At 42.0% G+C, this 14,378-nt stretch overlaps 1 protein-coding gene across 1 annotated transcript in view; it reads right to left on the minus strand.

The window, feature by feature from the left end:
- The window catches only part of SP2353 (EGF like, fibronectin type III and laminin G domains protein pikachurin), a 458,909-nt gene that overhangs the window by 226,656 nt on the left and 217,875 nt on the right, over positions 1 to 14,378 (minus strand). The window contains exon 2 of the mRNA XM_019048593.2: positions 13,460 to 13,576. Within this exon, the coding sequence (XP_018904138.2) occupies positions 13,460 to 13,576 (117 nt within the window). The remainder of the gene's footprint in view (positions 1 to 13,459; positions 13,577 to 14,378) is intronic.

The raw sequence follows: 14,378 nt of genomic DNA on the forward strand, positions 1-14,378 counted from the left end.
CTCAGTTTATACAAAAATTTGAGGGTCTAAAAGTGGTTTCGTTGGTTTCCTCGGGAAACTATCTTCTGGAAGCACCCCTCAAAATTTGAAATGTGACGAAAGTAACGTTAAAATTTTCGATTTTAGTCAAAAATTTCATGTCTGACCCCTCTGATTCACAATCCACTGTGCGGCGTCGTAAGTCGTAACCACATTCGAAAGGTATCTCTACGTACCCTACCTGCCTAGTGCCTCGCTATTCCGGTCTGAATGATGATCGTGTTTTAGATTTTAACCTCGTTTTCGTGAGAGGAGATAGCGATTTGACTGCTGCAGAACTTCACTGCCATCTTTTTCCCGCCATTCCGGCGCGTTTGAAATTCCTTCGAGTCTTTCGAACTTTTCAAAGCGAGCGTGCGTCCGCGATTTCGGCTCCGTTTTGTCCGATTCATGTAACCGCTCTCTTGGTTCTGGGAACCGTATTCTCGGCTCATGCAACCGAGCATCCAAACCTAACAGAACGAACGGAAAAGCTCGGTTGCATGAACCGAAGATACGGTCCCAGAGCCGAGAACGGTCACATGAAACGAACAGTTCGGCTGATGTTGAACACCGTGCATTCGGTTCATAAGACCGAAATTTTTTCTCAGTGCATGTCAGACTTCTTTAAAGTTTGTTACATTATGTGATGTCAGTCAACCAGGGTCGCCACAGAGTATAGAGAATGAAATTCCCTGATTTCCCTGAAACGTTTGCCAAAATTCCCTGACAGTTGAAGATAAGACGGATGGTTAAGAAGGCATAATTGAAAATAGTTTTCAGACAAAATTTGTGGTTCGAAATCTCAACCCATTCTAGAAAGCAAATGAAGGTGATTTAACAAATTTTCCCTGACATTTTCGTCATTTTCCCTGACATTGCCCGCTTTTCCCTGACTTTTTACAATCCCCTGACATTTCCAGGTTTTCCCGGAATTCCCTGCTTGTCCCCATACAGGTTTATCGAAATTTGATGAACAAGGGGATTGCATTTTGCAAAAAGGAACCAAGAGCAGTTCAATGTTGCTAGGATTGTGCAAACGTACATGTTTTGCAACGAAATTACTGAAATAATGAAAAAAATCATATTCACAAGGATAATTTTTAATAAGGAAACGTTTTTCCGCAAATTCCCTGACAGTTGAAGATGTGACGGGTGGTTAAGAAGGCATAATTGAAAATAATTTTCAGGCGAAATTTGTTGTTCGAAACCTCAAACCCATTCTAGAAAGCAAATGAAGGTGATTTAACAAATTTTCCCTGACATTTTCGTCATTTTCCCTGACATTGCCCGCTTTTCCCTGACTTTTTACAATCCCCTGACATTTCCAGGTTTTCCCGGAATTCCCTGCTTGTCCCCATACAGGTTTATCGAAATTTGATGAACAAGGGGATTGCATTTTGCAAAAAGGAACCAAGAGCAGTTCAATGTTGCTAGGATTGTGCAAACGTACATGTTTTGCAACGAAATTACTGAAATAATGAAAAAAATCATATTCACAAGGATAATTTTTAATAAGGAAACGTTTTTCCGCAAATTCCCTGACAGTTGAAGATGTGACGGGTGGTTAAGAAGGCATAATTGAAAATAATTTTCAGGCGAAATTTGTTGTTCGAAACCTCAAACCCATTCTAGAAAGCAAATGAAGGTGATTTAACAAATTCTCCCTGACATTTTTGTCATTTTCCCTGACTTTTTAAAATCCCCCGACATTTCCAGGGTTTCCCTGACTGGCAACCCTGGTTTCCTCGACGCGATCCTCGGATCGATCCGCACGTCGAGACGTCACCGCGTCACGTCACGGGTTCGGCAACGCGGCGCCCGGGCGCGCGGCGAATTAGCGTTAATAGCCAGGACGCGGGCGGCGCATCGAAAGAGTCGGTGGTTAATTTATTAATGGAAATGACGCAATTATGAGCGCTCGCCGCCGCCGCCGCCGCCGCGCGCAAACAACACCCGTCGCGCCCCGGGTTCTCGCCGTGCAGTTGCGGGCTTCTCCACCACTACACCGGGAACCCTTTCACTACACCCCTCCCCCTCCTCCCCCTCCCCCTCATCGGTGGAGCACTCTCCTTGAATTATCGTCGCGGGGCTCCATAACTGCAACCCCCCCCCCCCTCGGCTCGTCGTGATCGGGAACCCTTTGAAACCTTAAAATTAACTTTTTACCGCTCCGCCCCGTGCATCGACTCATGACGTCGCCCCTACGACGTAACGTCGTATCTCCACCTTTGCATGAGCCCCAGGAAGCGTGGATATATATATATATAATATATATATATATATATATATATATATATTCATCCGTACTATATATACATATACCCTTTATATATATAAATATATATATAATGCAGAGCAGGGCTCACGTGGAAATTGAGATACGCCGTTATGACGGAGGGACGACGATAATGGAGCCCGAGGAAGGTTTTACGGCGGTCGAATGGAACGTCAAACTTTTTGGGGAGCCACATGATGCGTTTTCTGAAAATTTCCCTTTGTTTTCAGCGGGGTCGGTTTCGCTGCCTTTGAGGTAGCATCAAGTGATGGTTTACATGAAGATTAATGTGACAGTGTACCGGGGAAGAGGACTGAGGGTTTTATCCGTATACTGCCGTGATGAGGTAAAACGCTGTAAGAACACTCGACAGTTCCCAAATTTCCTTCGATGGAGTGGTTATTATTGAGGTAATTTATGAATACTTTTCCTTGACATTTTCAGGAACTTTAGTTAAAATTGCGAATGAAATTATCTGAAAAATTGGAGGAAAAATATTCATGAATTTTCCCGGAAATTCGTGATTTACCAAAGGAAATTTGGCAACGCCTGAAGGTTCTTACGGCGTTTTTCCTCAGCACGGCAGCATGGCGTTTCCTTTCACAGCTCCCTCTCTTAAGAAGTCTCCAAACGGTTTCCACTGTGACTACGAAAAGTTTAAAAGCGCTTTTACCCTACCGCATCTTTTTTCTTTTTCTTCTTTTTCCTCCTTTTTCTTGTTTTTTTGCCATCCTCGAATGACATTCATCAGTATAACTTTGAATATAGTTTAGCTTGAGAAATAATGATTTGCTTCGGCAAAATATAAAGGAAGAAATTCTATGATTTAGATAAAAGTATAGGCATGACTCTTCTACAGCTTTTGTAAACCGCCCAATATGTTTCCTCTTGTATTTTGTATATTTTAAAACGACGTGTCCATCCTAGAGTTATACTGTTGGATTCTTCCCGATTATTTTTGCATTTTTCTGACTTAAAAATTGCCTACTGCCCAGACTTTCCCCCACATTCGAACAAAATTTCCACCCTCTTTTTTTAAAAAAAAAAAAAAAAAAAAAAAAAAAAAAAAAAAAAAAAAAAAAAACTGATATTCGCTAAAGTTTGGACAAAATTTCTATGATTTGAGATCAAGTAATGGGAAAGAGCACTCAGTAGCTGGTGAAAAGACGGCAAGTCTTAAAAAAGACCGGCGAGGGTGAACAGTTGGCCTGGCCGTCAGTTTCTCCGATTCTATCGGTTTTTCAGACTGACGTCAACCCTGTTAAGCTTTCATTTGTTTAGAAGTAATAATAACCCGACAAACAAGCGTCAAACGAGGGATCACAAGCTCGACTTTTTAAAACAACGCTGGCAACTTCATTTTTGATCGCGACGCGCTATTAAGGAGATACATCTCCCCTCGCCCCTGCGGGCAAATCGGCGAGCATTCAACAATCCATCGAACGGTAGCTGAAACGCTAAAATGTATGTTGACTTACCATCCCCTTCCCCCCTTTTCCCTCTCAATAGGGAGATGCAGCTAAATTATATAGGAGGGACCCGAGAGGAAAAGGGGGACTGTGATCGATACATTTTAGTGCAGCAAGAATGCTCGCTTGTTTTGAAAGCATTTTTCGAGCCAGTGCTGCCATTTTCTTTTCTTTCTTTTTTCCTTTTGCAGTTTATTTGGCTTCTATTCCAGTTTACGAATCTACAGCCATCAATAGACAAGAATTTAACGTAGAGATTATTTTTTTACTGGCAATAGACATCAGGGGGATTTTGGCACATCCATGCTCTGGCTTTGAAATTTTCAGGGATTAGATCGAGTGGAATCTGTTTCTGCTGATCCACACTTCAGTTCCGTGAAAATTTGTCGCCACCACCGCGGTTTGAACCCAGGACCTATTGGTCTAGAGTCAAGACGCGCTGACCGCTAGACCAACCTGGCCGGCTCTGCCATTTTCTTTATCAAAAGATTCTGAAATAATTCCGATTCGGCAAAGTTCGGTATCGGTTCGGTATCGGGACACCCTTCCAAAATCGGGAATAATCGGGGACATTGGGGACCGATAGACACCCTGATTACAAGCGTTTAAAGTTTCCAAATTTTGTCCGACCTCTCCTATCGACTCGATCCACCGTATGCCGGCAACTCCGGAGTTGGAGATGGAAAGTGAAAATTCATAGGGCTCGAATAAATTTCACAGAAGTTGAAATTTATTAATTTTTTAGAATTATTAATTGGACGTATTTCTACCAAAGAGACCTATGTGGAGGTGATAAATTTGGGGTGTGCTCGTTAGTTCTTTTTGCGTAAGAGTGAATGAGAATAATAAAGCGCCAGTGACGTCAGCGGCAATGATCAACGAGGAGCGTGACGGGGAGATCGTCGTCGGGGCGCTTTAACTCATGAGCCCTGTCCACAACGCTCTCTTGCCATGCCCGCGGCTCATGAGTTCCGCATTCAGTTGCACATAGGTCTGTTTGATAGAATGCAATATCCCGCTTTTCCAATTCTTCAAAAGGAATCACGCCCACTTTTACATTGCTTCTTATGCAGCTTCCACGAGCACACCCCATATTTCTCACCTGCACGTAGGTCTGTTTGGTAGAAATACGTCCAATTAAACCTTTGGAGGTCTGAAAGCGTTTCTGATGGTCGTTCTGTTGATGCTGCGGTATTATGTTACTCTGAGGAGTGCCAGGCACAAACGGGGGGCAAAAAGGGGAGTTTAGAGAGAAAAACCCCAACCTAACCTCTAAACTAAACGAAAACCTTTGCACAATGTAAAAGATTTACATATTTGGAATCACTGTTTCTAGGCGTTTCTTGGCATCCTGGTTGCATCCCCAAAAGTTTCAAATAAAACATCATGAAATTTAACGCGAATTAATTCCATGAAATTTTCCATCGCTGCCCGGAGTCTCTCGATGACAGGACTCTCAAACTGGAAAAGGGATACCTGCGACCTGCCCCGTGAAAAATTGGCAAGCTCGCCCTTTCGCTTTGTTTCGTCCCTGCTGTATCGGAATCAAACCAGGCGGGAGCGAACATTACGCCAAGAAGAGGCGATCGAAAGGGGGCGGGTGGGGGAGTATGACTGGGGGAGAGGGGGATGTTATCGAGCACGGGCTTCATCGGATACCGAGGGACTCTTTTTCGTGGCGGGGGATTTTCGGCCGCGGCCGGTGAGGCTCAAACATTGTTCCGTGCGTTTGTTTGCCCGCGATAAAGACACGGCAGACGGTGTGTAACACACGCTCTACCGCGCTACGGAAGAACGCCGTATAAAACTTCAAACGTTGCCAAATTTCACTCGATAAAACGCACATTTTCCGGAAAACTAATGAATATTTCTCTTCTACGTTAGTACATAAATTTAGTATGTTGGAGTTTTTTGCCAACGTGCGTCAAAATTCAGCATAAAGCTGAAATTCTCAATACAGAGGGAAAAAGCTCATATTATGATCAAAGTTTTCCCTTAAAGAGATATGCTTGATATATGCTTGTATATCTCTTTGAAAGAAAACTGTGCTCATATGAGCTTTTTTCCTCTGTATTGAGATTTTCAGCTTTATGCTGAATTTGACGCACGTTGGCAAAAAACTCCAACATACTGTCTTACGACCCACCGTGCGTCTACCGCAATCAGTTTGTGTTAGATGAACTTATTTGCAATTTAATCTGAGGAATGTGACAATTTCGAGGTAGAAAAGTCACAAACTTTCTAAAAAATTGATGGTTTAACAGTAACAGAGGAAAGTTATACATTTTTTTCCTTGAAATTTTCAGGAACTTTAGGTGAAATTGCGAACAAAATCATCTTGAAAATTAGAAAGAAAATATTCATAAGTTTACTAGGAAATTCGTGTTTTATCTAAGGAAATTTGGCAACGCCTGGGGCTTCATACGACGTTTTTTCCTTAGCATGGCAGGATACAAGACCTTTAATGATTAGACTAATTGCTTTTTCAAATGATTGAAAAATTGGCTCATTTAAATTTAAACATTTTTCGGTACAAAACTGACAAAGGAGCATCCAATCGGACGCTGTCTGCAAACATAACGTCGCTCCTCTGGCGTAAGGGCGTATCTCAATTCCACGTGAGCCCTGGAACGTATGGATTCACACAGAGAACAGGGCTCACGTTGAAATTGAAATACGTCCTTACGAGAGAGGAGCGACGATAATGCTCATACTCGGAATCAAGTCCTCAAATAACCGCCCCATACTGACTCGCATATCCGGTTCCCGCTGTCTGTATCATTGGTTGGCACGAGTATGGGGTCCATTATATTTAATTGCTCTATCTTCGTTTTTATGTACCGACCAACCCTCCTCCCCCGTTCGGTGGCAGTATTGAATTACGTCATGCGCCCATAAAACCGGATGCATTGGATTTATGTCCGCTAAAACGCATGATTTTTCGGAAAAGGCGTGCTTTCGATTGAACACATGGTTTCCCGTTGCTCCGCAGTTGATGAAGATGAAGAAGAAGAGGAAGAAGAAGAGGAAAGATTGACTTGATTATTGACTTAACTTTTCTTATCAACTGCCTCTAAATCAGTGGCGTGGCGTGCTTTGCGATATATCGATTGATCTGTCATTTAAACCTATGGAAAAGGATCGATTAACAGGAAGTTCGCAGCGAACACCTTAATAATCGATTCATTACCACGGATTCAAATGAGGAAATGTCGATAATCGATCATTCACGCCACGCCACTGCTCTAAATATTTCATGTCAATGAGTAATGTTCTGTTGTGCTAAGGAAAAACGTCGTATGAACCTTCAGGCGTCGCCAAATTTCATTTCACAAAACGCGAATTTTCGGGTAAACTTATGAATATTTTCCTCCCAATTTTTCAGATAATTCTGTTCACGATTTCACCTAGAGAGTCTGACAATTTAAAGGAAAAATATTAACAGCTTTCCTCAAAAATAAACATTTTATCGAAGGAAATTTGGCAACTCTCGAATGTTCATCAGGCGTTCTTCCTTAACTCGGCAGTGTTGTCGATATACTCTCGTTCCAAGTGAAGCAACTATTCGAGCACTGCGGTAATGTAAGGAAGTATTCATCGAATTGAAGGCGTTTTAGAAATTGACGAAGAAGCTCATCGTAACAGATTTGTCCTTTCACTGCCTTGCAGACGAAACCTTATCGATCCTATGGAAAGCACTCCGACTACATTATGCAAAGTCAAATACTGATACTTTACCCTCATCTGATAAACCACCCAGCTGTAGAGGGACTTTGACGGATCATAAGACTGCATGGAGAAAAATTTTCTGTTGGATCAATGGAAATTCTAATTAATAATTTTGGATCGAAAGTTCTCGTAGTCAAAAGGAAATATCCTTGTTTCAGACGGTATTCCTGTTATTCCAAAGAGACGTCCTGTCTTGCGGAAAAGCGTGAAAGTCAATCTAAGCTATTGAAAACGGCAATTTAAAGTTGCCAGACCCAAAACTTCGCTTCCAAGAAAAAATACTTGAAACCCTAATCATGCCAAGTTCAGGGAGCTTTTACACCCTCTCTTAATCGTGAAGCTCTATCAGGTTGATTTTAGGACATTTGGCGAAAATTTTCCGTTGAAGTCTCAAAATCCGATTCTTAAAAATGTACATAAGCGCAGTGATACAGGAATTAAAGCAAAGCTTCATCAAAACATGAGCTTGCTATGTTGACTGGTTTTAGCTGAGTAAAATCTGATGGTTCGTCGAGCATATGTCTTGACGTTCGTCCCGTGTTTGAGCGTCTGGATAATAGGTCCTGACTCAAGGTAACCTGAGAAAAAAGGTACAGAGCAAGAATTCTAACTGATTGGAAACTTCAGGAAAATCCCTGTATCTGCTTCTGAATCGAGCCTTGTCTTTAAGTCTTGCTAATGTCCGATTTATTGCAGCGTTAAAGCGTCAGATTTTGTCCAATTTACCCTACTAACTGTAATCCTCTGATTCCGTCTATACTTTCAGCAAATACGCCATCGTTATTTTTATCACGCTTCTCGTGTAAATTTGCACAGATGCGTTCAATTATTTCGGAAGCCCGGCGAGAGCTATTCAAGGAACACTTCGACGGTGTAAGTCGGCAATCACATAACTCGGTTTGCGACGTCGCAGACTTCCTGTCAATTTTTTTCAAAACAGAAAACTACTCAATGGCAATTCATTAAAACTGCGTGAATTTCCATCTCTGTGCGAAGAATATTCTGCAAAAACTTCAAGGAATGATGTCAATTTGCTCTGCTTTAAAACAATAACATAGATTCGGAGATTTTCAGACACCGCAAACGAGATATGTGATTGCAGACTTACGCCGTCTATTTATTGGTTTGGCGTTTTTACATTGCCACCAACACGTACATACATACATATCAAGCCGCTAACTCAGCGCACTAGAGCGCTCTGCGACCCCAAATCGCCATCGGAATCGATCCTCCCACAAATCATCGGGCAGATTACACCGTCTGATCTCCTCCTCCACTCCCTCCCGCCAACTTTTTACTGGACGTCCACGCCGCCTTCTTCCGGGAGGAACCCAAAGGACGACTGTGATAACTACAGGACCCTGCCACCAACACTACACTGGAAAAAAAAAAGAAAAGAAAAGAAAAAAAAAACATATTGGATCTAGAGTTCAGACTCTTAAAAACATCGACAAGAAAAAATAATCTTGATTCAATCAGATCTAAGCTTAAATCAAGAAACAAGCCTCTTAATTTGAGCGGATTTCCTTTTGATTTAAGCTGAAATCTGATCGAATCAAGAGTCCTTCTTCTTGTCAATATTTTCAAGAGTCTGGAGTTCTGGACTCTAGATCCAATGTGTTTTTTTTCCAGTGTAGTTTTCGCGACGGCCCAGGACCTTGTAAAACGTGTTGCTTTTTCGAGGAATGTCGCAAAAAGTCCCAAAATCGCATAATATACCTTTACCGAGGGGTGGAATAAACCAATTGCGGTTAGATTGAGCTTGAAATGCGTGAAAAGTTAGACGTTGCCGTTGCTATTGAAAAATCTGCATAAATTGGATTTAATAGACGTCGGTGTTCGCCGTCCATCGAGTGCTTCAATCTTTGTCGTGTTGGAACCTCCAAAAACAGTCAAATCTCTTTTATCCACACTGCCTTTCCACCAATGAGAACCTTGAATGCAATAATGAGGATTTGAGGAAATAGGCTTAGTAACGTCTAAGCGGTCCTATCACTGGAAAACAAACACATTGGATCTAGAGTCCAGACTCTTAAAAACATCGACAAGAAAAAATACTCTTGATTCAATCAGATTTACGCTTACATCAAAAGGAAATCCGCTCAAATTAAGAGGCTTTGTTCTTGATTTAAGCTTAGATCTGATTGAACTAAGAGTGTTTTTTTTCTTGTCGATGTTTTTAAGAGTCTGGACTCTAGATCCAATGAGTTTTTTTTTCCAGGGTAGGTAATTTTTCAAAGGAAATTTAGCAACGCCTGAAGTCTCATACGGCGTTTTTACTTAACACGGCAGCATGTGGCGAGGTTGAAGGAATGCGAGTATAATATCCAAAAACACGGAATAGCGGAAAAACGGTTGACAATGATGTAATGTGATTATGCGGCGGGTTGCCTACGCAGCCGGGGCGTGAGAAGGGGACATAATTCGATTATCCCACTCGACGTCATCTGAATTTATTGAGTGTCACTCGCGGCGTGCTCGAGTGAGTATGAGTGCATGAGTGTATGAGTATGAGTGCGGGGATTTTTGCGCGTGTACGCAAAAGACGACCCTGCACGCGGTGCTTCGATCGCAGATACGTTCGTTCGGAATGGATGCGTTTGCGGTGCGAGGGAAGTGTCGCATGTCGCCTCGCGTCCCAGTCGATCGGAAAATTGAAGGCTGTGAAGCGTTCGGCTTTTGATTATCGTGGCAAGGGGTTGTTTTTTATTATTGTCAGTTCCCGTTGGATGGGGGAGTGAATACCGGGAGAAAATTATGATTCTCCATCTAATGCACTGGAGGAAAAGTGGTTAGAAAGGGTTGTCTTTCTTTGTACACTAGAAAAAAAAAAACACATTGGATCTAGAGTCCAGACTCTTAAAAACATCGACAAGAAAAAGTACTCTTGATTCAATCAGAATCTAGCTTAAATCAAGGACCAAGCCTCTTAATTTAAGCGGATTTCGTTTTGATTCAAACAAAAATCCGATTGGATCAAGAGTATTTTTTCTTGTCAATGTTTTCAAGAGTCTGGACTCTAGATCCAATGTGTTTTTTTTTTAGTGTAAACAAGTTGTAAAAAAACGCACTGAGAAAAAGGATAGGTAGAATTTACCATTAATCCACGCTGTATTTCACACAACGTCAATATTCAGAGTCAATTCTGCCAGAAGAAAGGTAAACGTTACTATATACAGGTACAGGTAGCCATTTCTCCGGCACAGTCGACTTTGAATTCATGCTGTGTAAAATACAGCGTGAAGGAATGGTAAATTCTGCCAATCTTTTTTCTCGGTGTGTGTCACTAATATAAGAAAGAACATTTTGTTTCACATGTCTTTAGTTAAAGGCGAGCTTTTTCTTCGATCAGGGTTGCCGAAGAATTTGGAAATTAAATGTCCTGACGTTTCCCTGATTTCGTAGCTATTGTTACGATCGTATCGAACACACATCAGATGCACATTGGTCTTTTTCCAAAATTTCTAGCTCTACAGGTTGTCTACTAAAATCTCATTTTGGACTTTCCTGATAATTATTGATTATTCCTGATATTTCGAATTAAATTTCCTGATGAACAAACTGACAATAGTTTGATTTTACAGACCAAAATATTCAGTAAATAATTGCCTAAAATGATTCTCTTTTGTGCAGGCTAACTGCAAGTGCTTAAAACATGCTCAACAAAAAAACGGAATATTCTGATCGATGACCAATTTTCCTGACATTTACTTGATCTTCCCTGATAACGTCAAATTTCCCGACCCATTCCGGTTTTTCCGATTTGTACTCTGCCATGCTAAGGAAGAACGCCGTATAAACATTCGATAGTTGCCAAAATTCCCCATGATAAAACATGTATTTTTGACAACATTCATGCATATTTTTCCTCGAAATTTTTAGATATTTTAGATGAAATTGCGTACAAAATTGTCTCAAAATTTTGGAAAATAATTTTCAGAATTTGAAGCAGAAATGTTAAGGTGATCAATGCCCTAAGGTTTGTGGTTCGACAGAGAGCAGTGGCGGTTAGGAGTCGTATAGCGCGAGGGAGTGCTATAAAGCGACCTACATATGTATTTTCAGAATGGACCACTAGACAAGGTACGAATTTAAGCAATCTGATACATGATTCTTAACCAGAATTTCACGTAGAACACGATTCTTGCAACGAAAATTACTGAAACCAACTCCTAAGGAAGATATTAACGTTTTTATTTCACATTGGTTACGAGGAATTTGAACTGCCCGCTGACAAGAAACTCAAAGCTCTACGTGAGTCAAATCGCGCACTACAATGGTTTCAGCAAGCTTCTCAATCGAGCAATGTTCATTTCCCACCGTGTGTTGTTCAAACTATTAGCAATTTGCTATAGCTGAGCCGAAGCGTCAAGATTGAGGTTGCCAGATTTGTACATCGCAGAGACTGTCATGATAAACGTTTAGCGCGCGATGTGAATCACGTAGAGCATTGAGTTTTCATGAGCGGGTGGTTTGAATTCACGCGTCAAGAAACATTACATATCTTCGTAAGGAGTTAATTTCGGTAATTTTTGTTGTGCGCATCGTGTTCTACGTGAAATTTTGGTTGAGACACATGTATCAGAATGCTTAAATTCGTACCTTGTCTAGTGGTCCATTTTCCCAGTAAATTCGTTTTTTATTGGAGGAAACTTGGCAACGTCTGAAGGCTCATACGGCGTTTTTCCTTAGCACGGCAGTACTTACGTCAGACTCCCTGAATAAACTCATTTCGTGTCTCATTTCTCGTTTCAAACCACGGACGGACCGCAATCTTCATCCCGTATCTTGAAAGCCCTCAAGAGGGAGAAACGGTCCGAGGGAACCCCGCCACACGAACTCATCGACGGCTAACTTGCTCCAACTTTTCCGTCATCTAATGGGAAACTCATTAATCCGCGACACGAGCGCCACCTGGCCGGGTGACGGCGAAACTATTAACAGTTCCCACTCCTTGTCTTGTCGTCGACACGAAAAAAGAAACAGACGGACGAAGAGGGGGAGGGGAACGAAAAAGTTTCGGATCCGACTTGCAATGACCCGGCGCGTGGTGGAATTTCTGCGAAGTTCTCCCCCCCACCCCCCACCCCCACAGCCCCCCCACCCCCACAGCCCCCCCACCCCCACAGCCCCCCCCCCCCAAAATGTCCCCCGTCGGGACTCGGAAGTTGCCGGGCAACGTGCCAATCTCCGAGCACCAATAAACTCTTATCTTCGAGGCCCCCACCCTCCGATTGTGGCTCACCGGGGGAGGGGGAGGGGGGGTCCAAGCGAGCCGCTAATTGCAAAAAGGGGAGTCCTGGTCACGGTTGTCGGGTGATTCTAAAAAAAATCTCGATTTGGTGACGCAGTTTGTTCTAATGAGTAATGAAAATCATAGGAAACATCACACAACTTGAATTTCAAAATAGCTGAAAATACGCGATTTTTACATCGATACGACGATGAATCCCCTGGAGGATCTGGTCGAATTACTCGCTACCGACGACGCACACTGGATCGAGTCAATAGGAGAGGTCGGACAAACTTTGGAAACTTTGAAAGCTTATAACTCCGTTTAGACACAATTTTGAGGTTCTAAAACTAGTTCCAGTGGTTTCCTCGTGAAATTTTCTACCCAAAACACTCCTTGAAATGTAAAATGTGACGAAATAAACATCGAAATTTGCAGATTGAGTAAGAAATTTCATGTCCGACCTCTCTGTTTGACTTGATCCACCGCGCGACGCTGATAAGGAGCTCAGCATGTTGGTAATAAAAAAGAATATAAAAAAAATTACCCGGGGGGACCCGTTGAGTTAAGGGGCCCACGGTGCTGCAAATGCGGCCCTGCGTGGCTTTATTAATGGCGGACCGCCCTTAAAAAATCAGTCGTATTGACTGTCCGGAAATTCCAGACCAATATAAACGCTGATTCTGTATGTACCCTACTATAATTGGAAAATTGGGGAGGTTGAGTACTCACGGAGGCAGCTGTATCCGTTACGATGGAGGAGGAAGCCATCGCGACAGTCGCATTCGAACATGCCGTCGTGAAGCTCGTAGCAGAGCTGCTCGCACGGACTCTCATGTCCGCATCGCCCTGCAACAACACAAAAAACCAGAACCTCAATCAAACAATAAAATCAATTCAAAGAAATGCCCATTTTGGATTGTCAACCTTTGTAACACGCAAAAAATGGATTGCTGATTTAACAATTGAATTGTTGAAGAAAGTGACAGACAAGTTTCAAATGTACATTTTACAATAGTGGAAAGCTAATTTATTCAACCATGGGCGAGGTTAAAATAGCATGTATTTAAATTGTGAAAATGTGGAGAAACGGTGCTAGGTCCACACCATTTCGCGGGGACATCAAAGCCAAGAAGTTCCAAAAATTATAATTAGAGTCAAAAATAAACTTTTTTAACTCTAATAAGCACCAGTACAAGTACCAGTTTCTCCACCTTCTTACATACAATATTCGGGCCACTTCTTAGTGTTTTTTTCTCTCGTTTATTGTAAAATTTACATTGAAATATGCCTGCCACTTTTTTTAGCTACAAAATTGTTAAATAAGCAATTTCATTTCTTCCGAGTACTTATCGAAGAGATATCCATGTTCATACAAGAAGGGGGAAACGTTTTAAAAATAGGTGATCACGATCAAAATAAACACAAAATGTCATAGATGTTCTGCGGTTGTTTGCGAGATCTTTATCCATCCGATTACCCAACGAAAGGAGTTTAACGCCATGCCAGCTCGCCTTTGATTTTCAGAGTAGGCAACATGCGCTCCCACGTGGTCGAATAGTGGTATCATCGGAAAATGGCACGCTCGCTCAAAACAGACGCAAACAATAGCTTGTAACCGGACGGACGGAGGTTACTTTAACGTCATGTC

Source organism: Bemisia tabaci, chromosome 10 (genome assembly GCF_918797505.1).
Source record: "Bemisia tabaci chromosome 10, PGI_BMITA_v3".
Taxonomy (NCBI): Eukaryota; Metazoa; Arthropoda; class Insecta; order Hemiptera; family Aleyrodidae; genus Bemisia; species Bemisia tabaci.